Genomic DNA, 27,088 nt, shown 5'->3' with positions numbered 1-27,088 from the left:
AAGGAGGAATGACCTTCACACATGAGCTGTATGAGGAGAGGAGGGAAGACAAGGAGAAAGGAGAGGGGATTGGACAGCTGTTGCTTGGCAACCGCAGTAAGCACAGGAAGAGGAGGCAAGATGCTCAAGCAGCTGCCGGCTGCTTGACGTCAGGGCAGTAATGGACACAGCACACAAGATGCATCATAATCATCCATCAAATCTGCTGGGGTCTCCCCCATCACGGACACACTGAAGGATGATCATTTTTTTTAGTGTTCATTCATCTGCTCTTTTCACATAAGAGTAAAGATAATAATTGCACAGACTACAAAATACAGAGAGATTCAGTCCAGAGCACCCACAGGAAATCCACAAAAGCACAGGGAGAACATGCCCTTCACAACTCCACACAGAAAGACCTCCAAACCATCAGCGACTGCATCAGTGCAGACTTACAAACTACACCCCTCTCAGGTGCAGCGCCTATTTTGTGTCCGGGACGGATGAAACATCACAAAAGTTGGTTTTGTGGAGTTATTTCCAAAGGATAGACATAAACATTTGACTGTCATTTTTCATGCAAACATGATGGAATGACATGACGAAAAAATGACCAACAAAACAGAGATGTGGCCAAAGAAGCGTGGGAGCCAGTTTTCAATCATTTAATTAATTATTTTTTGTTCCACAAACTTGTTATGCCATGAGTGTAATGAGTGAGTCAAGTAATTGCCACTACATCTTTGTCATGCTTTTTATAAGATTATCATTTAATATTTATTTTATTTAATTAATATCCATCATAATAAATGTTCCAGTTTCCATGAGAAAAAGGTAAGCGCATGTGTTTACACCCTCCGCCTTATTTAAGTGACTCTCCACAGGCACGAGTGTGACTCCATACAGAGTTACATTTGTCATCGAGTGGAAGGGTCCGGATGGGAATTTTTGAGGCAAAAGTGCTGACCACTCCGCCACCGTGCCATAGCTACATCCCACACTGACTAACAGTGATGTAGCTGATGGTGTTTTGCTCAAGCGTGCACCGTCAATATGTCTTTACACAGGCAACATCACCTGAATGCCAATATGACTACTCTAACCTTTTCAGTCTACAGAATACCAGGTGGTTCAAGACTAAAACATGCAAGAATGAATAGTTTCGCGCAGGGTAGTACTCAGAATGAAGATCTGCACAAAATAGCTAACCAGGATGATCTGGACAAAATCAAAATGTCACCTAAATCCAGACATTGGAGATTAAAGTTGACACTATTCACTATTCTTTTATACTGTAAATTTTTAAGAGATAAGCGATAGATAAGAGATATCAAACAAACAATCCAGAGTGAAACAGGTAAATGTACCCTTTCCACTGGACAAACCAACATATCACTCGGGCTGCCCCTCCAAAAATCAATCTGAGTCACCAGTTAAGAAGACAGCCAAATCTCTGCACTCTTGTTTTTTAGCTGCATCACTGTACACTTCAATGCAGGAGCTTGGCACGCTGTGAACTTTAAAAACTGACTCTCAAAATGAACACAAACCACAAAACTGGAAGTGGAGAAGGGTGCCAGAGACAGAGGCCAGCATGACGCCGCACAGTCAGGCAGGGCTGCTCTGACCCTCCCTGCTCGGGCGATGACTGTCACTGAAGTCGGCTAAACCACTTTTGAACCAGACGGAGGTCCACAGTGATTGCGTCTTCGGCTGACACAGCTGTCAGTAGCCCCACAGGAGAGACGCTCTGTGGTGCGCCGGGATTTGATAACTGAACTATGAGCAGGATGTACACTTTTACTTTCCCTGACTGTGTGGAAATCTGATGTTTTCACATCACAGATGACAAAGAAAGGACTAATGTAGGCTGATATAAGAGTTTAACATGGTGCTGAACTGAAAGAGAAGGAACTGAAAGGAACTTTTCATATTGAAAAGAGAAATCTGATGCGACTGACAGAATTCTGTCAGGTATAGCCCTCCACATCACTAATGTCAGAGGTGTCATGTATTGCTTTCACCCTGACATTGACCTTTGAATAGCTAGATGCACTGCAGAGCTGTGGTCTGCCTCTGCGTTTAAGGCCACTGATGAGGTAAAGAGGGGGACATGAACAATTTTCAGAGATCTTACTGTAAAGAGAGCTTTCATTGAAGAGGTGGGGATGGAGAACAAGAACAGCTAAGACCTTGTGAGCACATGTCACAGAGATACCAAAGACTGAAAAAGCTCATGCACACTGTTTACACGTACTGTACACAGTGAAATACAGTCACACACACCCTCCCAGATGCCTGACGCTGTAGCCTACAAACAGGCAACGTACTTCACAGAGTCCTTCACGGCAGCGAAGGGTTCTTACCCGATTACATAAATAGACTGGAGACTCTCAGAGGACACAAGCAGAGAGACACAACCAGGACACAAGATGCAAAGTGTTTGGACAAGAAGTACCTCAAAGAACAGGACTACAATCAGCTGTAAAATACAATCATTCATTCATTCATTCATATTCCAACCCAATGGTGTTTTAGATGGTCGTCTTTTTTGCCTGTCTGACCTCCTGCAAATCTGTTTATTGTGTTTTTATTGTGTTTTTATTGATTTTTTGGTGGGGAAATTACATACAAATACCCAGGACCTCAGCTACAGTTATGTAAGTTTACAGACCTAAATCAAAGTAATACATTTACGCATATGTCTAGGTCTCTATCTTGCACACCACAAATATTCTTTATACTTCGTGCTGTGAACTTTTGCACATTCCCTGGTCAATATTGTGCACATTCCTGCATAAAACAGAAAGCTCCTTTGTTTAAAGGAGCAATATGCAACAGCAGAAATGAGTACTGCGGTCAAAATAGAGAGCCATTGAATGTATATTAAATATGCTGAAAGAATATATAATATTTATGCATCTTGATTTGCAGTACTTGCTTTAATCATTATTTATATTTTTTCATATTGTTTTAGTTGTTATGTACCAATATAAAAAAGCAAATTCCTTGCATCTGAAAACCTACTTGGCAATAAACCTGAATCTGATTCAACGGCACAGTGCAGAGTACAGAACAATGTTAGTAACACTCGTCAGCAATGTGTACAAATCCTCCGTATCAGCATTACCATGATAAGATGCCAAATCCAATGAATGTTATATTGCAAAAAAAAAAGTATGTTGCTAAGCAACGGCCATGGAGCAGGCGTGTGGGGTGAACATGGCTGCCACGTACAACTTCAGAAGCTAAGCTCTGTCTATCTGCCAAGAGCTAGACGGCCTGGTGTGACTACAGTCTGCTACTGAAGAGACTGAGATGGGACCAGAAGAGCTGGATATGTACCAACACACCAATACACGTATATACTTCTATACACATGAGGATCCCTACCTAACACCAAACTCCAACCTAGATCTAATTTTATCCTTGACCCTGAAACCAAGTCCTGCTCCTTATTCACCAGTTCTTTATCTGCCACAAATATCATGTCAGGCCAGTTCATCTTCCTGCACCATCCATGAGGCTCATTTCTTGATACAAAAATAAAAATTGCTGTCTCAACCGTTATCTTCTCAGCTTTAATCGCCAACACTTCTGCATCACACAGGAGTGTACTTTCTTTAGTCAGGGTTTTCCCTGCCTATCTAACTCAAAGGTGGGCCACATTTGTATTTTTCACAGCTGTATTTGTTTGGAAAAAAAAAAAAGCAAAGACTTGTTTTACACCATATTTGTGCTGACTTCTCCATATTAGTGAAAATTATGATTAAAAAGTTGTACTAACTTAGTTTCATGTAGCACACCTACTTTGATATTGTGTAATATTTGAGTAGGAAATTATTTCAGTTTTATTCAATAGCTTGTAACCCAGTGAGTCCAAATTAATACCAAATGTTATTAGGCTTACTACACTGGATAAATAAGACTCAACTCTTTTTTTTAAGATTATTTTTTGAGCTTTTGCCTTTATTTTGGATAGTGACAGCTGAAGACATGACAGGAAAGGGGGTAGAGAGAGGGGGAATGAATGGATCACAGGTAGGAATTGAACCACCAACCGCTGCAGAGGACCAACAGCCTCAGTACATGGGGCGAAGACTCCACCCACTGAGCTATGGGAGCACCCGACAGACTCAACTCTTTTTATTAGATTTTAGGGCTTCCTGTATTTTAAATTAATATTTTTATTAAAATTCAGGATTTTTTGTGCCACATGTTGGCACCTGTTCATTGTTGTTAATAAAAAAATAAATAATAATAAAAAAAAAAAACAGCCAGGAGAGTGAGATGAGCGCAGAAAGATTGCACAGTCCGCAATTTATTTTTTTTTTTTATTTATTTATTTATTTATTTTTATCACTTTGTTCCATCTTGGTATAAGATTTAAATCCCTGTGAACACTTTCATCTGTCAAATTGTGATTTTGTCACTTATCCGCACTCTGTGCATCATGCATGCCATGCATATTCTTCAACCTTTGCCACTTTTGTCTCAAAAACATCCAGAGAAACCCTGTTGGGTCAAACCACATAATTACATGTGTTTTAAATAAAAGTTGGTCAGGATGGGAAGGAGACTCATCCTGCAGTGTGAACAGGCTTCACAGGAGTGTCCACACTCTTAACACCTTTGATTTTGTTGTGCTCAGTAAATTTGGGCTCTGTGCAGTATAAATGGGGCTTGTTATTTAAAAGAAATTACTTGACTATTTTAAGATTTCAGTGTTTGAGTGGTGTAAGATATGACAAGTGTTGAGTAGGTTGTTATTGTTCTTTACTGTCAGCCAAATTACATATTTTCATGTGAAGATGCAAACAAAGAAAGGCACTTAACGATATTCTGATACTTCAGCTCGTGGGTGTAAAAAAAAACAAAAAAAACCACAATGGACTCTTTTATACATCAGCAACAGCAGATTATCTTTAACTGACAACACTTCAGACAACCAAAGTCACTTTTGAACTGTTGTCCACTAATTATGTAATTTTTTTCCCCTAAACTTAATAATTGTTTTGGAATTTTGCTAATTGAAGAACTTTTTTCTTCGTCTACTTACAATGCATTTAAAGGATCAGTGTTTAAAATTTCATGGCATCTAGTGTTGAGCTTGCAGATTGCAAACATGCTGCCTCACTCTCCCCTTCCAAATATGTAGGAGAACCTACAGTGGCTGCAAAAAACGTGAAAAATACCATATCTAAAGCCAGTATGGTTTGATCCTGTCAAGAACTATAACCCATAATATATTTGTATTATTGATGAATATCTTCAACCGTGCAATAATGACACAACAGTACAATAACTTTGTTATTAACACTTGTGAAATAATAATAATTCAACTGGGCAATTTTAACACTTATTCATTAACTCATTTTCAGCTTTATTGTTAAGGTACTCTGTTGTTATATTGTAATACTCATATTTGTACATATTTCTTATTTATATGTTTTTCTATTATTCTATACTGTTTATTGTTTGTTAGAGTATAAAGCACATCTTTTTTTACATACTCCTTATGTATATTTCTATTTATCCATTTTCTTAGAATTCGCTCCTTATAAGTTTGAGGTTATGGTTCCTTCATTTGTCTCCTTCAGGAGAAATTTGTCTCAGATAAAGGGAATGCTGCATTAAACCAGACATTACTATACAAAAAAACAACAACAACAACGATGATAGAAAAGTGTGAAGATTAGCTGCCACCATTCATCACATTCATGCTATATATAAGAATAGATAAATTTCTATTCTTGCTCGGAGCAACTATAAGGCAACTCAATCCCCCCCCCCCCCCCCCCCCCCAGGGATCAATAAAGTATTTCTGATTCTGATTCTGATATGTCCATTCAGGGCTGCTGTACAAACAGTTCAACATGGTGGCCTCTATTATTCACTTATGAAAACATACTTATGAGTATTATATCCCAATTACCATATTATGTTAATAAATCTGTGTAAATCTCACACACTGGACCTCTCATACGTTCTCATTTGCAGAAACGTGAAATACAACAAGAACCCACAGTGTTCCTCGTCCTGCGCTCCTCTTGTGTCTGTCGTTCTCTCTCTCATCGTGTAAACATTTTCCAATAACCCGGCCTGTGAATCTATAATGGAAGCAGCTCAGTGCTCTCAGGCCTCACTGTGCTGCTGCTCATCCTATATTATATCTCTGTATATCATCACACATCAGTCAGCCAGTTTCCCTACATCATATGCCCATATTATAGACACACAGACACAGACCTGCTTACATGCACAAGGTTACACAGACACACACACACACACACACACACACACACACACACACACACACACACACACACACACACACACACACACACACACACACACACCAACTTCACAATGCCCACTATAGAAGAAGAAATGACTGGGTTCTCAGCAACAGGAATACAGTAATTAGACATAATGAGCAGCTTATAGGCCAGTTGTGGGTGAAGCTGCCTACCTGTACAGCGAACAACCACAACAGATCAGTTATCAGCTGCCTGTTTGGACAAGGACAGAGAGATGATGTAACACCTCAACTTCACTGGTTTATTTGAAGCTTTTCTGTTCTGACTGTAAAAGATAGTTTTTACAAGAAAACAGCATTATTTATATTATTATTATTATTATTATTATTATTATTATTATTATTATTATTATTATTATCATTATTATCATTATTGTGCCACATCATCTATGGTGGAACTCAGGGTGGATCCTTGGTGATCTTCACTGCACACGCCCACTTAAAATACATATTTATAATGGCTATAAATGCTTCTGGACAGGCCAATATTTTTATTTAGATTTAGATTAGTACTCTCAGTTACTGATTTATTTGCATTTGTATTTGCTTTTTATATTTACTTTTTTACTTTTTTTTGTATGTATCTTCAATTTGTTTTTATGCTATCCACTATGTCTGAAAGATTTTGAAAAAATATCTAATTTCAATTATTTTGACTGGTATTGCAATTGCAATATGATTTGCAATATTCGAAGGAATGCTAATTTTTGCATCATTCTCATTTTCATTTAAAACATATCGATATGGTGTGATTTTTGCAAGGATCTGTACCAAACAAAGATGTTTTCTTAAGTGTGTAAAACTATGATGTGTAGGCCAGGACATTTCTGCAGCACGACATTTAATTTAAAATGGCAGTTTAATGCACATTTTGCATTTAACACATATTGCACCTCCTGTGATTGGAGAATTGGCATAATAAAAATAAAAATAATAGTAATAAGAACAATAATGATAAAACTTTATTTAGAAAATGCGTTTCCAAACTAGAGTTACAAGGTGCTTCACAAGTTAAAGCCATATTGCGATTTCGATAACATTTTGTTTAATTGTTCAGCCCCTTTATCCACAGTTATCACTATTCTTTTTTCATATTATTTTCTTGCATGTATTTGTGCTTTTTGTATGTGTTGTATATTTCACTGGCCGTCAATTTTTTTTCTTAGGATTAGGGCTGCATGATTTGGTCGAAAAAGTCGTACTGCAATTATTTTGACTGAAATTGCGATACACGATACAGTTAGTGGTTTGACTCAGAGTGATGTACTCAACAGTCCAAAACCCAAAGAAATTCAGTTTACTTTAATGTGAGACTAAAAGAAACCAGCAAATTCTCACATTTAAGCTGACATTTTTATTTAACAAATTGATTATTAAAATCGTGTCAGCTCTAGTGTAAACCGTGCCATAGGTTGTCTTGCAGTATGTGCACTGATAACACATAACAGTGCTGTGCCTTGGCTCTGTCACTGCTCCCACCAGGGGAGTTCAGTTTCAGCCCTGCCCAGGATGAGACTGCAGAGCATCGAGTCATTATGCCACAGCTGACTGTATGCAGCATCACAGCAGTATGAGGAGAGTTTTTATGACTGGAGCACAACCAGTACAGCAATCTTTAAGGTTTCATATAGTAGCTAAAGAGCTTTAAGACAATAAATGTAATGTTAATGTAATGTTTCTTCACAAGAAACACCACAGTTCTTTAGCTTTCCACAGAACAGATGTACTGCCATGATTTGTTTATATCATACGCTCTTGCACAGATAAAACTGCAGCCTGCTAACTTCACAGTCACATTTTCTACCACAGCCCATATGGGTTTAACCGTGTGTCCTGTCAAAACTCTTTCAGCAGCCCACTCACTGTTACTCACTCTGAAGGGTCTTCACACACAATATCTGGTATTGTGTTAATAACAGGCACAGTGAGACTGCTGTATGAGCTGTCAGCATCATCTGATGACCTGTAACAGCATCAGCAGGTCACAAGAACAAGCATGGACATGAATTAGAGACAAATTTAGCTTTAGCATCAGGTAGCTACTTTCTAGCTTTAGTTCAGTAGGCTTTTTGCAGAATTTCAATACAAAGTAAAAACTCACAGGGTTTTGTAGACCAAAACTCAATTGTAGAATAACACAAGTAAAACCTGACAGGCAAAGACTTGGATTGAACATGATAGCCTGGTGGCTCCTGGCCACAAAACATGACTCTGTGGCAACCAAATATTCCATGCAGGTAGCCCCCTGTGTTGCAAAGTTTTATACCCATACTGCAAACCTTCACCAGCACAACCTTACATTTCCACAAACAGCTTGATTACTTTATGCCTTTTAGTCCAACATCCTGCAAAAACAGCTGACAGTACTCATTGCCAGATAGGTACCGATCTGTCGGGCTGCTGAAGTCTGGGTTTACAAAGCCAACTCAAGCAGCTAACGCCAAAACACAGAAACACAAAATGCACACAAAGAGAAAAAAACTACAATGAAAATTTAGTGGTTAGAATAAGTTGACATTTGGGCCACTAAAAATGTACTTTGGCCACCAAATTTAGTGGCTTGGTGGTCCATGATCCCTAAAGACTGAACATGTGGGAATTGTATACTCTTTTGTATACTTTCCTCTTTCTTGCAGCTTCATTTACGTTTCCTCTGATGTACATGCACAGTCTTTGGTCATTCATTCAGCAGAAAAAGTGATTTGTGTTTTCTGGGGATCATAACATTTAACAAGTGGGGTGCAAAAGGCCTCTGACAATTTTGGACCAAGCAATTAAACTGGAGAGATGCAGAAATCAACTTACAACATGCACAGCAGCTCAGGTAGTAGTATTTTAGTATGTTAGTATTTTAACATGAGTAAAAGTAATTCAATTATCATCTTTGCTGTCTCTCAGAGACCAAATACAGAGTCACACACACAACAACACTGTGCGTGACTTTGTCTAAAACAGGATCACAAATCAGTGATGAGTTACAGGTGGCCTGAGGGAATGTGGCACTGAACTATCGTTCTACTGACCACCACTGATTTTACACATCCACATTCACTGCAGCCAGTCTGACGTGTGAACACAACAGCCCAAAGTCATCCCAGTGAAACCTGGACGTGTAGCTGGGGAAACACTGGCTAACCCAATTATGTCTGTGTCGACTGCAGCTTTAGACAAGAGGCTGATGTGCTGTATAAATCTCCTTAATATGAAACAGATCCTATCGGGACACAGCAGCAGTGAAGGTTACAGCGCTCCCTTCTCTATTTAAAAACCCTCTGTAATACTTTCTGCCCTTGCCCCTGGCTTTGTTACGCTTTAATTAAGTGAGTTTAGCACTTTAGTGTTTAATACAGGGACTATTATATAAAACATTCTAAAATAAATTTGACATTGGGTAATGACAGGCAAACAGGCACATAAGAGGCTTTTCTCTTTAAAATTATATAAATACATTTTTACGTTTTAGATTTTTTGACAAATGCTATTAGTCTTTACAAATGCAGCTAATATAACCGTTCTTTCATTCACAGTACTAAAATCAACACTGCAGGTTAGTTGGCATCTACAGTAAACATCAACATGATTCAACATAAAGATATTTACATTTCCATTTTTTCTTCTACGTTCTATGTATCTCTCGACACTAAGTCAAACTTTTCAAGTTGTAGACTTTGTGGAAAAATGGCTTAAAGTGTGCATGCCCTTCTTGCCTGCAGCGGGAGACAAAATAATGTGAACACTAGATGAGTATAGATTTTATCTCTGAATATACATAATAATAAATGGAAAATCTGCGATAAAAGTGTGTCACAAGGAGCCTGGTATTCAGGACTTTGATATGTGACTGTTCAAAAGGAACATATGACAATAAACAAGACTTCAAAGATGACAAATCATTTGGCAAATCATCACAGCATGCAGTATGCCTCCACCAACCTGTCAAGTTGCAGTTTTCATCATTGTCACATGTTCATGATTTCAGTGAATAATTTTCAGTGAGAAACATCCTGTCTTCACTTGGAGACTATTTTTACAGAGGACTGATGGAGAGCTTCGTCACATGGTGCAACAACAATCACATGCAGCTCAACATCAGCAAAGCCAGTGAGCTCATGGTCAACTACGCTTCAGTAGCTTCAAATATGGATGTTGCTGCAAAGAAGCCACAGATTCTACAACGTGGAAGCTTCACACACATCTTCAACTAGGCTGCAGCAAAAAAAGATCTATACAGTCACCACAGTTTTAAGGTGGGCACCCAGGGTTAGTGTCACCAGTTCAGTATCTGGCCAAATGTGAAATATGATTGAATTTATGGTGTTGAATAATGGCCACAGAACACCATTATGATGTCACAGTGGAGTTGACCTCTGACCCTTTGGATATAAAGTGTCATTATGTCATCATTTTCTCATGTTAGAGTCTAATAGTAAAAAATGTCTGAAAATTAGACATTTGGGAGAAATTTTATCAGACTTAGCGTACGAATTCTTGAGTTACTGCCAAAAATATGTTTTGTAAGGTCACAGCTTGACCACTAAATTCTACTCAGCTCATCCTTGAGTCCAAGTTGACGTTTCCGCCAAATTTGAAGAAATTCCCTCAAGGCTTTCCTGAGATATCGAGTTCACAAGAATGGGACAGATAGACAGACAGACGGAAAACACAAAAACATAATGCCTCCACCGCAGAGGCATGAAAAAACATACAAAATAATTACTTTTGTTGAGGTGAATAGTCTGGAAAATACCATCAACATCTGCCAACTACAGACATACAAATATGCCTAAATACTGCTGATTGACAGTCAACATAATATGTTTTTGTTATGGTGATATTTTCTTGATTTAAAGTCTTTTACATGTCGTGTTTAACCCTGTATTATTTCCTTGCTATGACTTGTCTACAGGGTCATTACACAGATTCTGACATTTAGTCCACACAAGTTCCTTCACTTCCAAACCAATATTTCATGTCATTCCTTCTCCCTGTCTCTATCTGGACATCCTCTGCTGCTTACTATCATGAGGAATACACTACATAATATAATACACAAAGACATTATTCCATATTCTACAGTGGCATTTTATCCTGGTCCAAGGAGCCAAAGGGCATGAAACTCACTGAACACCAGAATGACCCTTTAAGCTTTCAAGCAAGAGGGGACCAAAAAAAAAACTAAACTGTATCTGCGAGGCACCGGCAGCACTCACCTTTTCAATTTTATCCAGCCATTCCTTATTCTGGGCCAACTCGGCCATGAAGGCCTGGTGCTTCAGCCATTTCTTATGAAGCTTCTGGGTCTCGTCTCGGCTGCTGTCCCTCGCCATCAGCATCTTCTCACAAACCCAGTCCCCCAGCTGGGCAAGAGAGAGAGGGGAGAGAGAGAGTTGTCATTACTAGATGAGCATACATACTGTAAAAAACTGTTGGTGTAAATCAACTAATTCCTGATTTTAAAAAGATTTGGATACAGAAAAAACACTCACTCACACAGAGAAACATACGTTTAATTGCATAAGAGATGCATACTTACATATATCACCAGAATTCACACATGAACATTTTCATTAGCTTGTGCTATGTGAAAAAAACGTACTGTAGATAAACACACAGCAACACATATGGTGGGAAATACAAGGTCAAACACACAGACATGAATATTTAATGACGCACAGCAGGCACATGTAGGCAGACACACGTGTACCAACAAGCATGGCCACAAGAATTCACATGTACACACAACACAACGGATCAGTGTCCACAGCATCAACACATACCCACACAGTCAACAATCCCCCCCAACACACACACACCTGCACTCTCCATCAAACAGTAAAATCAACACGTTTTGCTCAGACTGTGTCTGTGTGAGGCAAAACACACAGTGAAAACACCTCACGCATATTCAGGTCAGCATCAGCACCCTCGTCTCTCCGTCATCAACATCCTCACACCTGCACGCAACATCTCCACCTGCACTCCCGTCCCTCGCTGCTAACCCAACTGTAAAGCGAATAACCCCGTTTACCGGCGGCGTCTAAGTGGAACAGCCCACGGGATGGTGGCAGCTGCAGGCAGCCGCTGATATCCGCATCCTCGCTGGTCTGCCGTCACACACATGCAAAGACGCTCCTCGCCGCAGCAGAGCCAGATGGAGAGAGGAAGGAATGAGGGGAGGAAGGAAAGGAAAGAAAAAGAGCTAGACAGCAGGAGAGGAGCTTTCCAGAGACCCGAACATGAGACAGCGACACAAAAGGTGTGCTGAGAGGAAAACGCCAAGCAGGCGGGTAAATAACAACAATACTGTAGGCTGAGGAGACAGACTGGAGACTTCAAACTGAGGCTGCGCTCTTCTCTCCCCCCTCTCCTTCTCTATCTCTCCCTCCTTGCTGTGGCACTCTACGTTCAACCAGGAGAGAAAGAGGAGGGGCGGAGGATCAGTGACGAGCGAGAGGGCAAGAATGAGGATGACTGAGAGGAGGAGAAGAAGAAGAAGAAGAAGAAAAAAAAATCATCCTCCCCAAAACAATAAAATGGCAGGCAGCCGAGCCGGTGCACGGGCGCCCCTCCCCACCCCTCCCCTGCCTCACACCTTCAGCGAGTGGGTGAGTGAGTGAGGGAGCGGGCTGCCTGGTTGGTTGGAGGAGAGATGGAGTATAGGAGAGGAAAGAAGAGGGAGGAGCAAAAGACTGGGATTGGGATTTTGGGGGCAGGGGATTCAGGCAGCGCCTCCAGGCTCACCGGTCACGGCTAATGATGCTGAGCTGGTGGAGGTGGAGGGGGGAGGTGGGCTTAAAATGAGAGTGAAGAGAAAGATAGACTTAAACATAAGATGATGTTTACTTTGGGTTTGAAGCACGCTGGTCTCTGCTTACAGCAAACTCACGACTCCTCTACAGCTGCTTTTGTTTCATCCTTCCCCTCCCGCACTACACACTCCACCAACCCCCTCTACCATCCCTCTCCTCCTCTCTGCAGCAGTCCCAGGCAGCTGTAGTCTCTGTGTCTCTAGCCTGCCTGACGCTGCTGCTGCTGCAGTGGTAAAGCACAGAGAAAAGAGAGATAGAGTGAGAAACAGAAGAGGTTTGGACAGAAGGAAAGAGAAAGAGAAGAGGAGGGTCGACAGACAGTAGACGACTGGACAGAGCAGTGATTTATCCTGGATGATGTATTTGTAGTTTGATAGATTTACGGCCCCTCTTTCCTTTAAAGGACAGGGGTTGGATTTCTGTCCAACGCCCCCTCCGTTTGTCACTTTGTCACCTCATACAGGAGCTATCACACACACTCACACAATCACACACACACTACAGACAGGTGAGGACATGAGTGAACATGCGTCGCACATTCACACACACATACATGCAGAGAGAAACAAGATTGTGTGTGTGTGCACTCTCACACTCGGGAGGATACATATGTGCATGAAAACGCAGGCTCTCTTTTTCTCTCACTCTCTCTCTCTCTCTCTCTCTCTCTCTCTCTCTCTCTCTCTCACACACACACACACACACACACACACACACACACCTACAGGTCCCATGACTGAAGAGGTCGTGGAGGGTCATAGCCTGATGCCCCCCTTGAGACTGTAAATGAATTGAATGAGGGGAAAGGAGGAGGAGAGTGTGTGAGTGTGTGTTGGGGGGAGTAGAGAATGAATGGGAATGAATGAGGGAGGGGGAGGAGAAGTTTGTCTGACATAGGATGGGAGGAAAGGGACAGAGAAGAAGAGGGAAGAGGAGGGGCAGAGGAGGACTCATAGCCCCATCATCACATCATCAGACTTCACACCACCTTCATGTATTTAAAGTGATGCTCTCAGATTTAATCCAACAATAGACATCAAGTGCTTATCTCTGGAAAAACCTGGATGTTTAACTAGAATTATGGCCCTGTGGTTGTATGCCTCCACCAACCAGTCAAGTAACACCTGTCATCCATGTCTATCCAGTCTAATATAAGTTGTGTAGACTCTGAAGAAATCTGATAAAAAGTATTCCGTGTATTTTTTGGCAAAATGGCAGTCATCATATTGACATGTATGATTCCAGTGAATAATTTCCAGTGAGAAACATGCTGTCTTCACTGAGCAATGACAATCACCTGAAGCTCAACAGAGCTGAAACGATTAATCAATTATTTAATTTCAGCCTTTTGATTGTGAATATTTTCTGGTTTCTTTAGTCTTCTCATGGGAGAAAACTGAATATCTTTGTTTTGGACACAACAAGACATTTGAGGATGTTAGCCTGATCACCATTTTTAACCATTTTCTATATTATTTTACAGACCAAACCACTGACCAATTAACAATCCATTAATTAAGAAAATAACCGAAAGATTAATCAATGATGGAAATAATCATCAGTTGCAGCCGTAAAACTCAATATCAGCAAAACCAATTAGCTTGAGGACGACCACAGCAAAAAGCTACTGATTCCAAAACATGGACGCTTCACACACATCTTCCACCCGGCTGCAGAACAAAAGATCTCCACAATCAGCACAGTTTCAAGGTCGACACCAAAGATTAGTGTCACCAAGTCAGCATCCAACCAAATGTGAAATATGGTCACAATCTCCCCCCTCTGCTCCAAACAATCCCCCCTGTTTATCCCTCAGCTGACAATTACTCATCCTAGGCACTAAACTATAATATTCACCTGACAGAAGAAAAGCACAAACAGGCTGAAAATTGGAGGCAATGTATACAGCAGAATTTGACATGTGTTACAGGTATTTTATAGAGACACAGTGAGATCAGTGATGCAGCCGTTGAGCGTACACCTGCTTTTTTCCTGAAACAGACCAGGAGGTGAATCTGGGTAAAAAGCTACAGAATGATCTCTAACTGAGTTCACCTCTTCAGTCCCCTCAGTCCAGAAGATGGAGTTGTGTTGTAGATAAAGAGGAAGAGACAGGTTGAAGAGGGACTGCTGAGATTATGTAAGAGGGGGAAAGAATACTGTGTTTTTTTCCCATTATTTTTAGACTTGTTCATTACAAGAAGAGGCACAAAGTCGAGCACCAAATCGCCTGAGAATTACAGCTTGTTAAAAAAAATTGTGTCCAATGACAAAGTTAAATTAGAGCCATGTGACTGTTTACAAGTCTTGGTATATGGTTTATGTAATTGTCAAATTTCTGAACCAAAAACAAATTTGAAATTGCAGCAGATGAGATGAGTGCTCTATAATCCAATATTATAGGGAATGATAATTTTCACATCATTATTCACATTTCCATTGGAATACAAGTGAAAAATAATTATGGTGTGATTTCTGTGGGGATCTGTACCAAACAAAGATAATTTCTTAAGTCTTTAAAATATGATGTGTAGGCCAGGACATCTCTGCAAAATGGTATTTTGCTGTAACTAATACTGCATCGCCTGTGATTTGAAAATTGCAGTAGATATGCATAAATGATTCCAAACTGATAAAAGTGATTTCTGTTGGACAAAAAAAACAAAATAAAGTGAAACACTGGCATCGATCCAAGTGTGCAGAAATCTTTTGTCAGTTTGTACCTGTGCATAAACACTGATGACTTCCTTTAGCACCTCTTGCAATTATTGTCAGCTTATCATGACTGAAATAGTTTATTTTTTACCACGTTTATCTGTAGTGTGATTTCGTATTGAAGTAGCATTGAGCAGCAGTTCAGGTTACTCTCAACAAATGTGTGTCATAAATCTTTCCATTTAGACCAAACGAAGGAATATAAGTTGTACATGTGACCCTTTTGTGTACAACAAAAACTGACTACATAAAGCTCAGGGTTAAAGTGTTGGCAAGTGAATGGAAAGCAGCAGAACACACCCTGGCAGCTGAGGGCTCAGGTTCCTACAGACTGACGCAGTGTCACTCGCCCACTGTAAGCAATACACACACACACATACACACAAACACACACCCCTCGTGCACGCTATATTTCTGCAGACACACATACAACATATAAGACAGATAGATAGATATAGCTGACACACACACACACACACACACACACACACACACACACACACACACACACACACGCACACACAGATACTCATGTACACAGGGAGATACACTCTTCCTCCTTTGAATTAGTGATGAGGAGCTGTGCTGCTGAATTATTCAGCAGAGCCAAGGAGAGAAAGTTGCTGAAACTAAACAAGGTTTTGGCCCAGAAAGAAGCCTGTGACTCCGCAGGGTGAGAGAGCAAAAACTGCAGGAGTGAGCAAAGGTGAGCCGAGTGCAACGCAGCTGGACACGCATGAGGTGTGCACCAGGTCAGTGATAGCTTCACACAAGAAAGTGAGGATTAAATCCTCAAAATACAGCGTATATCTGAGCTCACTGCTGACATGTTTCTGCACAGCACCTCTCAGATAACCACACAATCATGTGAGTAAAACCACAGATATAGAAATGCAGATGCCACATGCACAATGTGACATGCGTATGTGTGGTCATCATATTGGGGCGGTCAGGATGTAACACAATACTACAATACATACAGAAATAACTGAATTTAATTCCAACGAATAACCAGTATGTTCAGTTTCTCACATTCATAACAAATCAAATTTCATTAAGATCAGTTCAAAATTAAATAAGTAACAGTCGATTTTGTAGCATTTCAGTGACAGCTCTTGACCACTCCAATATGTCTGACACACAGAAACACAACAGCGACATTCAGCAGTGGTCAATAAGTTATTATTAAATTATTTTCCTATATTTATGAAGAAAACCGTATGTATAGTACTGATATAAATACTATAAATATATAATACATATATTAAATATATAATATAATTATTATCTATGTACTGTAAAATTTCTATATTTATTATTTTTATTCCATCGAAAAATAAATACAAATCAGATGGAACTTTTTTGGTCATGCCTTTATGTCACTGGTAATAAATAAGAGGATAGTTAAATCTTATTGTCTATATTTCTATATAAAATAAAATTGAGGTCAAAGTAGTGAAAAGGAGGTCAAACTTCAATAATGGAGCTGCAATGATTCCTGGGTAATGAAGTTCTAAAAAAAAAAAATGATCAGAAGTTATCTTGAGGGGGCGCCCTGGTAGCTCAGATGGTGGAGTGTGTGCAGAATATACTAAGACTATAGCTTTGGTTCATGCCTGTGGCCCTTTGTTGCACTCCCTCTCCCTCGTTCCTGTCCTCACTTCAGCTGTCCTTTCACAATAAGGGCATAAAGGTCCAAATAATAAAAAAAATAATAATGATAATAAAGTTATCTCATGCTCCACCAAAATGTGAAGCTGGCTATGTGTTAACAAAAGGAAACAAGAGATTACCATCGCCTTGTTTTTTCTTTTGAATTGGTTTAATTCACTCTCCACATGAGACCGTCTTAAGTCCTCAAGAGTTCAACCAGTAAAACCAGTCTGCTGGGCTCCTACCTCATGACAGTCCTGAAGAAACCTCTGAAGTTCCCACTGGTCATTCAGTTTTTCAAGCCATTGTTGGGCCAGCTCTCGGTTCTGGTTCCCCCTGAGAGAGTGAAGGACATGACATCTAGTTTCAAGTTACAATAAAGAAAATTTAACAAAATTCTAACATACCCAGGTGTCTTATAACCCTTGTCTATCTTTAAACCTTCTTGACCAGATGGTGAAAATCAAAACTCATTTTCTGATCATATGAAAGCATTTTAGAAGCTTTGTGATGATTTCATTCATAAATCATTTGTACAGGACTCAAAAACTACCTGAATTATTGTAATAATTGTGAAAATGCAACACATATAAATAATGATGTTGCACTACGCTCATTTATTTGTCCCCATGGGAGAAAAATGAATGTCTGATGAGTTAATTCATGTAAATTAAATCTAAAAACCATATGGTTCCTCACATTGCTATTGTTGGACACATATACGCACAAAAAACCCAACCCCCCTTCAAACACACACATGCACACACCACCCGCTCAGCCATCATACAGATTTCATGCTCAGATGTCAGTTCTGGACTAAACAGACCGAGCTCTGTTTTCTGTGTTTTGTCTCAGTTATACTTGGGGCTCCCTCTGCTTTGGATTCTTTAGCTGTTATTATTCTTTTTTTTTTTTTTTTATTAGTGTTGTATTGTGTTTGGGCAGCTGCTGAAGAATCAGCATAATGTGCAGTTAGGACAGTGTGTGGTGCTGCCGTTGGTGTTGTGTTTGAATAAAAACAGAAGAAAAACTGTCAATGTGAAAATTCAACATATCAGAGCTTTACAGCTTTCAATCCCTTGGGATGCAGTAAAAGCGATATTAGATTAAATACTAATATTTTTTTCTGATTCACAGCTTTGGTTTCAAGTTTGTCTTTGCTTTAATCCAACTAATCTCCTTTATGCAGTAACTCTTCACGTATTTTGTTTTGATGTTTGTATGTGGTACCTGTTGGCGAGGGTGTCGATACGTTCCTTGATGCGTTCAGAGTAGATGTTACTCTGGCTGATCAGACTCTCTCCAGCCTCGATCACAGCTTTGATCCGGTGCAAGTTCAGCTCCATGGTGGTGGTGAAGTCCTTGTGTTTCTTTATGGCCGCTTCGACTGTTTCCACCGTGGTGGGCAGCTCCACGTGAGCGAGCGCCGACTCCTAAAGAAGGAAAATGGGGTACAGTGTCTCAAATGTGAGGATTTGCTGCTTTATATGATAGTAAACTGAAACTAAATTTTAAGACACAGGCTTAGCCTTAGACAGGAATTTTTTCCTGTCATTTAATAAACAAAATAATTAATCAATGACTGTTTTGCATCTGTCCTTTTATGAGAAGGCAGCAAAACTACTCCTGAAAAACTAAAGCTGATGAATTGTGTCATATCGATCACTTCACACTAACCCAAGATCAGAAGATGTTAAGTGATGCTGTTTTGAAACAAAACTTCTCAAACCAACCATATCTTTACGAATGCATATGGCCTCTGGTTACAGACAAAATACGTTAAATTAAAGGAGAAACAACAGGGAGAGGCAGACAGAGATCTATGGCCCGCTACGTCTTTGATACTTATTGAAGAAGAAATGCTGCTCTCTCTAAATCAACCCCCGCAGGCTTATAAGGAGAGCTGGTTCCTGGTAAAGATCTATTATCAAACTAAAAGGGACGTTGTGCCAACACACAAGCTTCTTCACACACACGCATGCACGCACGCACACACACACAGGAGTCAAAGGCAGCTCTGTGACATTTCAGATTAGAAAAACAAACGTCTGCACATGTGATACTGAGATTAAATACAGCAATGCAGGTGACCCTGTAGAGCTTGAAATGTGTTGCAATCATATGCCAATAATATGACGAAGAAGCCTCTAATTATATTTCAAAGACATGTTTATGAGAGTAGGGAAGTAAAAAATACTTGTCTCTGTTTTCACTTTTACTACATACTGCAGCTGTTCTTACAAAGTACGTACTGTTGCATGCAACTGGGACACACTATTTTGTTATAACGTTGTGCCTTGAACTTCAACCCTCTTGGTCGTACATCCATCTAAGTCTGTAGTGTGAAATTGGAAGTAAAAAGAAAAAGTATGCAACTTGGATTGAAGCTAACGAGTTGTTATCTGTCTGTACTCTCTCGGCAGCTCAACTGATGTGACAAATCTTCTGCTGTGCAGTTTATGGGTCAGAATAGCCACAAAAGCATCCTTGCTTGGAAAATGCAGAATGCAACTGGATGCAATAGGACATCCTGGTATTTTTAGCTTACAGCATTTGACATACTATGTACTGGGACTACGGCGTTTACTGTTTAAAAAATTACAACACTGGTACCAACACCAGTACTCTTAAAGTGACACTGATACCAACAGAGTAATTCATCTGATACCTTTGTCTATTAACATCTGAGAACTTGGACTTGAATTCCGATGCTAATTATTCATGCCTCTAAAATATTTGTTTAATTAAAGACACAGCTGAATTCTTTAAATCCAGTTAAGATACAAGGTATCATCTTTGCATACCAAATACGTGCACAGTAACTTAGGCATCCTGGACATAATTTACCCAATAAGAAGCAAGTACAATTTGCACACACCTATAAATATCATCATACTGTACAGTATATTGTCAACACACAGACACACACATACACAGAGTTGAGCATCAGTAGGCTGCCAATAATTCCTCCTACACAACGTAGATCTAGAGTTACTGGAGGCTGCTGCCTCAACAGCTCCTGCTTTAATATCACCTAACACAGGGACACTGCAAAAAGGCACCTGCTGACACACACACACACACACACACACACACACACACACACACACACACACACACACACACACACACACACACACACGCACACACACTTTCTCTCTCTTTTCTCTCTGTCTCGCTCTCTCCTAGCAGATTTTGGCAGAGCTAAGCCGACCACACCCAGTCTAGTTTACACTCTGCTGCAGTCAGAGACCAACATTTGGCCTGTTCAGGTGTTCATGAAGACACCAGGACTGTGACTGAACTGATGTTTTCACTATCGTTATCAAGTGAATGGAAAAAAAGTTTGCCAGTTATTGACTTTACATTGCACCTTAACAAATTTTAAGGGCTTTGAAGAAGGTCAGTACAGACAAGAGAGTAAGATGTGAGTCTCTACCACTGTTCTATTCTGTAACTGTTTGTTTTTCTGTTCCTCACTTTGCTCCACTATTGCATATGTACGTATGTTTTTTATTTCTGGCAGCAAAAAATATTTTAAAAAGTAACATTTAACTGACAGCGCTGCATATTCTTTTACTCTACTGATTTTGTGTGCAGTATATCATTCCCTCTGGTCTGCCACCATCAGAAGAAAAGATAAGATAAGGAGGAAAAAACGAGTACAGCGATGGAGGATCTGGCTGTCTGTGTCTCAGTGGCAGCCAGACAAGCTCAGAGAAACATCACCTAAAAAGGTGCAAAGTAAAAACAGCAACATTAAAGCAGATCATACATGTCGCATACAGCAGCAGTTTTAATCTGACTGTCAAATATCATCGGAGAGAAGAGGCTTTGCTAATGTGTGCATCAGACAGATGATGGAAATACATCATTACATAGAAAACTAGTTACATAATTACTACAGATAGTAAAGTCATGGAGAGCAAGAGATCTTTGACATGTTAGATTATCACAAATTCACTTTTTAAAATGTGAACATCTACCTTCCACTGACAGATAAATGTTTAAATTCATCAGTCACTCAAAAGTAAATCATTATTTTGTCTGAACTCTAACAGCTACTTTCATATTTTAGCAGCATTCGGTTGGTGGATGGTGCTAATTAGGGCTGCAACTAACGATTATTATCATTATTAATGTATTAATCTGTCATGACATAATGTCATTTGGAGAGCAGACAGAGTTGTCTGGGATTCCAAAAGTGAAAAATCCTGTAATGTGTGACCCCCTGTCACTGATTAGTCATGTAGTGTGCAAACCACAGACTTCACTTCCTGATTATGAAAAAGAAAGTTGTTTAGTGTGAACAGCACAACAATCTGACAACTTTGAAAGCCATGTAGTGTGAGCAAGGCATTAGGTACAGTAGCTAAAACAGCTGAGAGAGACGTCCGAAGTCTCACCTGGTTGTTGAGGAAGGACTCTGCCTGTTTGACATCTCGCAGGAACAGATGGAAAATGTGAGCCTGGACCAGAACCTCTCTCCTGCTCTCCCACATCTCCAGCAGTTTGTTCCAGCCGACATCGAGCTTCTGGAGCCACTGCTGCAGGGCGGCCTGAGGCAGAGGAGCCTCCTCAGACTCCAGCAGCTCGTTCATGGCCTGCAGCCGCTCGTAGTCTTCTTCATACCTACAGCGACCCATTCAATTATACTCTGAACATCTGAAGATATTTTAAAGGCAAGATTATGTGAAAAAGAAGACAAGCGTTCTGTTGTTGTTCAGCCACCCACCGTCCGATCTCCTCCTTTAGGGCAGCGTGTTTGTTGATGAGTCTCTCGGCCTCCTCCAGGTCGTTAGGCAGCTGGTCTGAGGCGGCCGCCGTCTGCGTCTGGACCAACCAGGTGAGGAATGAGTCCAGGTCCTGACAGGACAGAGAGAGGAGCCAGTTCCATTGTTAGTCGATACTACAGAAGTGTGAGCAGAGTGACAAATCCTCTGAAATACTTGAAATTAAAGGCAGATCATGCAGTTTGTTTCCAGAGTACCAGCTGTGTCAGGATGTGACTGCCTTGCCTGCAGCAGATACAGGTTTCTGTCTGGTAAAATTTACTTCAATGATACTCAACTTGTGGCCAATGGGCCAAATCTGGCCCCCGATTGTTATTGTCCTTGTTTATTTTTACTGTGAATGACCCCTCAAATAAAATTATTTTCAAAGAGGGTCAGGTGTGGCTGTTTTGTGTGATGGGATAAATGAGGCTGTTAGTAACAGAGAAGGCTGATCTTTGTTTGCTGTGCAAAGTGCAGTAGGATCAGACTGAAGACAACTATTCACTGAAGAGGAGCAAAAGTTAGACAGAAATGAGGATAATTCTGTTTAATGGTGAATAAACTTGTTCAAATGTTTCCAAAGCATTTAGTTAATTAAGTTAAGAAGTCAGTTCATTAAAAAATACATTATCATTTTGCAAAAACACCTCCTGTGCAAAGCGAGTCGAGGGTCCCTGATTTACTTCCTAAAACAACCAATTTCTCCATGATGATTTTCTCAGTGTCTGTTGTTGTGGTGAGTAGAAACCCAGCCTCATATACATTTTGATTTTCTGGCTGATAAAATTTAGATGGATGTCCCCCTTAGGTCCAAACAATCTAACTGTTCCTGTCTAGATAAATTGTAAGATAAGAAAAGAGAGAACTTTATTAACCCCAGAGGAAATTTATACCTGAGCTTACAGTTTTCATAAACCATGGCATTCTAACCTGTGATTCGAATCATAAAATAAAATATTAAACTTGAGTTTTACTTAAATGATCAATAATTAAGGTTTCTATTTCTCTATAAAACAAAATTACCAGCACATTATTTGTCTGAAAGGGTTGCTGATCAATATTGGCGATTAAATTATTACTGGAACAAGTACTGAGATGTAAATGTTGCTTTGGTTTGAAACAATAAATAACTCAAAGCATTTACGTGATTTTACATTGTGTAGCTTACTCAGTTTGAAAATGTAATTTAACTGGTTGTCAGTTATGGGTCAGTATCACTGATGCTGAGACACACTCCATTGATTATCTGTGATTATCAGTTAACAATCAGAGTGATAGGTTTCCTCCCGATGTACAGACTATCCCAGTTTACCTGTATAAAGCTCTGCAGCCTGCTGGCCACCATCAGTGAGTCCTCACAGCCCTGCAGGGTGCGTTTCAGCTCCTCCCACTCCAGACTGATGCCATCAAACGGCACGAGAACCTCCATGGCTCGACCTGCGTGGACGGTGGCCAGATGCTCCGCCTCCTCCTACATCAACAAACAAGAGACGGCATTATGGGGATTGTAGTGATTGTGATTTCTTGCAAAAAATTATTTTAAAAATAATTTATTTATTTAAAGGAGTAAATCCCTACTAGGCTACTATCTATTACAATTGCTGAAAGGTTTGTTGGTTAAAAAACAGAGAAACATAAATAGATAAATATTGTCTAAAACTCTCTAAAGTGTCAGTTTATGTTCCATTGTTTTGGTTTGGTTGATTTTTTTTATGCTAATTACACATTTATATTTATACAGAAATATCAAAATTGAAAACTTAAATAATTTCTTCTTTTAATACTTGAATAGTTTTATATATTTTCCCATAATTCGCCACCTGTAGATGCAGTAGTTTGGGCTCCAGGACAGACAGGGCTCCCTCCATGGTAGAGAGGCGTCTCTGCAGAGCCAGGACTCCTCCCAAGTCGCTCCCCATGTACTGAGTGGCGTCGATGGCTTTTCTCTTGTCCTGGATCTGGGACTTGATCTCGGCACACTCCAGCAGGTAGTTCTGGAGACGTAACATGGAGTCCAGCTGATCTTTCTTCTGCTCGACCAGCTCCACAATGCTGTTCCACCTGTTTTATGATGTGACAAACACAACCGAACGATGCTGAGAGGGATGAACAGAGGGAAGTGTGCTTTACACCTATCCTTAACTCTCATTTCAAAAGACATTTGTTTTAGTCATGTGCAGCATTCAAAAACAAAGTTTCCAGTGCACCAAAGCCCTTAAAGGGATAGTTTGCATTATCTGGAGTGTGGTTGTATGAGATACTTATCTATAGTCAGTGTATTTCCTACAGTAGATGGCTGTTGACACGCCCCAGTTTGGAAAAGCAGCACGAGTCCCCATGCAGGAAGCTAAGCAATGCTGCTGAGCCTATCCACAGTTGTACATTACTTAGCTCCAGTGCTGGTACTCCTCCCTGCTTCTACAAACTATAGGTTATTCACGGACTATTAATAAATGCCTCATACAACCCCACTTAAAATAATGTGAACTATCCCTTTAAAGCAATGTATATTTATCTTCCTTCATACAGCGATGGAGTTTGAAAAGAGCAACAACTGCGGGACTATCAGGCTTTAATTCCAGCCCTTCATTGTTCCAGGTCAAAAGATTAAAAATAAAAAATGCGGCAGATATCTGGAGCAGCAGATGTAATTTAAAACAAATAACACATCGACTGAAAAACATCACAGCTGGTGGGATTTAAAATGTAAGTCACTCCATTACCAAAGTTCTTTTTCAAGAAATGTTTCTGTTTCTGTCTGCCTATGCAGCTGAGCTAAAGCTAAAAATCTTAAATTATGAATTAATATTGATGTTAATCTTGAGAAGAGTTGAGCTGCATTATTATTTGGAGTCTTGTTAAAGCCTTCATTAAGATCATATGACCTGATATGAACTGTTTCTGTTTGCTCTGCTGTGGTTTCAGCCCAGGCCTCGTCTGCTCGCCATATCGTCATACAATATGTTCTTCTGATTCTGCTCCAGACCAGCAGGTCCCAATACACACCAGTTCAGCCAAGAAACACACACACTGACACACATGCACAGATGCACACACACAGAGATCCTTGTGACTGTAATGAGGTAATGGCAGAGTTGCTGAGAGGCAGACAGAGCGCTCGGCAGGCAGGCAGGAAAACAGCTCGGTGACACTGACCTCAGAGCTGTGAATGTCTTATAGTGTAGGTGCAACTTGGTGGTGTGTGTGTGTTGTGTGTGTGTGTGTGTGTGTGTGTGTGTGTGTGTGTGTGTGTGTGTGTGTGTGTGTGTGTGTGTGTGTGTCAGGGGTTGGTGCTTTATAACGTGAAACATAACATGTGTATGTACTGTACATGTACACAGAAGCTTTACTTAAACTTGTTTTATGTATTTATACATGAAATAAAGGATCACCGTGAATATATGCTAACATTAATCTTAACGATATGAAGTCAAAATACTTGGACTCTTGAACTCACTCACAATACTTGAACTCATTCATGGTACAAACTAGCACTGTGCAAAATCTCAGATCCTGATATAGGTCATTTCACATCACCGCAATAGAGCACATTTTCTGTAATTTTAATGAGTAAATAGTTAAGGTTATTTTTTAATCTATTAATCTAACAATTATTTTTTTAATTATTCATTTATATAACAAATCATTTACCTAAAATACATCTCATTAATTTCTCAATATTTCATTCAATTGTTACGACCCCCAGGTTTGGGCTAGGGGATGTGGGGTGTAACAGTAATAAAATGTAACCAGGTGAAAAAGTGTAAAGTGTAAACAATGGTTCTTTTAATTTACAAATTAAGTGCAAAATGAAGTTAACATCAAATTAAATAAAACAAAAGGGTTAACTTAATCTACTAAATTAAACAATAACACAGATAAAACAACGAGTGTCCTTGCACAGAGACACAGACAATGAGTGACTTTGTAAGCTGGAGAAGCTCACAAAGCACAGGAGGCGCCCAACAAGAGTCCTTGCTAACTGTGGAGGCTAGCAAGACACACAATACACAGACATGAGTGACTCTGCTTGCTGGGAGAGCTAGCAAATCATGTGATACACAAAACACTACTAGCAGTCTAGCCTGCCCCTGCAGGACTGGACCGCAGACAAGCAGATCTCCGTCTGCATAATCCTTAAAGAAAGAGACATAAAGCACATTAGAATAATAATAATAGTGCCATATCTTAAAGTTAGTTTCCATCTAATTTCCACCTTATTCAACAGACTCCATGTCAGATGCCTGATCAGAAAAATACTGGACCTTCATTTCAATTCAAAAGGAGCTGTGATGCAATAACTGAATTCATTTAATCACTAATCACTGTCAACCCTTTGCTGAATTGAACAATCAGTATTTTGACCTAAAAGGAGTTCCCCCAGACCTAAAATAGTTTGGTTGATATTTGATTATTTTTCAGTGTTTATTTAGAAATATTAAATATGAAATACAGTTTACACTTAAATGTCTAAAATATGTTTTGCTGCTGACACTGTCCGCATCAGTAAACTACTTAGCTTCTGTGCTGCTTCTCCAAACTGGGGGCAACAGCCATCTATTGAAGGTAATAGACTGACTATGGATGAAGTACCTCATACAACCCCACTTGAAATAATCCAAACTATCCCTTTAAGGTCCTAAAATTGACACAGAAATTAATTACTAACACCAGAGAAGGAGATGGGGCATGTTTATTTTGTATGTTTGTTCTCATTTTTGCTCCCAACTGGCCTCGTCTTAACTGAAGCAGCCAGCACAGATGGTCGCCCTGAGACCAACGCCATGTGCCAAGGTCACAAGACTCATGGACACCCGGCCGTCATGGACTCTGCT

General features: G+C 39.9%; 1 protein-coding gene across 1 annotated transcript in view; it reads right to left on the bottom strand.

Moving 5' to 3' along the window:
* Nucleotides 1-27,088, bottom strand: part of sptbn4b (spectrin, beta, non-erythrocytic 4b) — a 105,199-nt gene that overhangs the window by 36,015 nt on the left and 42,096 nt on the right. The window contains exons 19-25 of the mRNA XM_084717527.1: nucleotides 24,074-24,314; nucleotides 23,566-23,724; nucleotides 22,214-22,344; nucleotides 21,885-22,110; nucleotides 18,709-18,911; nucleotides 17,724-17,814; nucleotides 11,512-11,658 (exon numbers count right to left, since the gene is read on the bottom strand). Of these exons, the coding sequence (XP_084573653.1) occupies nucleotides 11,512-11,658; nucleotides 17,724-17,814; nucleotides 18,709-18,911; nucleotides 21,885-22,110; nucleotides 22,214-22,344; nucleotides 23,566-23,724; nucleotides 24,074-24,314 (1,198 nt within the window). The remainder of the gene's footprint in view (nucleotides 1-11,511; nucleotides 11,659-17,723; nucleotides 17,815-18,708; nucleotides 18,912-21,884; nucleotides 22,111-22,213; nucleotides 22,345-23,565; nucleotides 23,725-24,073; nucleotides 24,315-27,088) is intronic.

This window comes from Lutjanus erythropterus, chromosome 4, assembly GCF_056507025.1.
Source record: "Lutjanus erythropterus isolate fLutEry1 chromosome 4, fLutEry1.hap2, whole genome shotgun sequence".
NCBI classification, from domain to species: Eukaryota; Metazoa; Chordata; class Actinopteri; order Lutjaniformes; family Lutjanidae; genus Lutjanus; species Lutjanus erythropterus.
The sequence above is the reverse complement of the archived record's forward strand: the minus strand, read 5'-3'. Positions and strand labels throughout refer to the sequence as shown.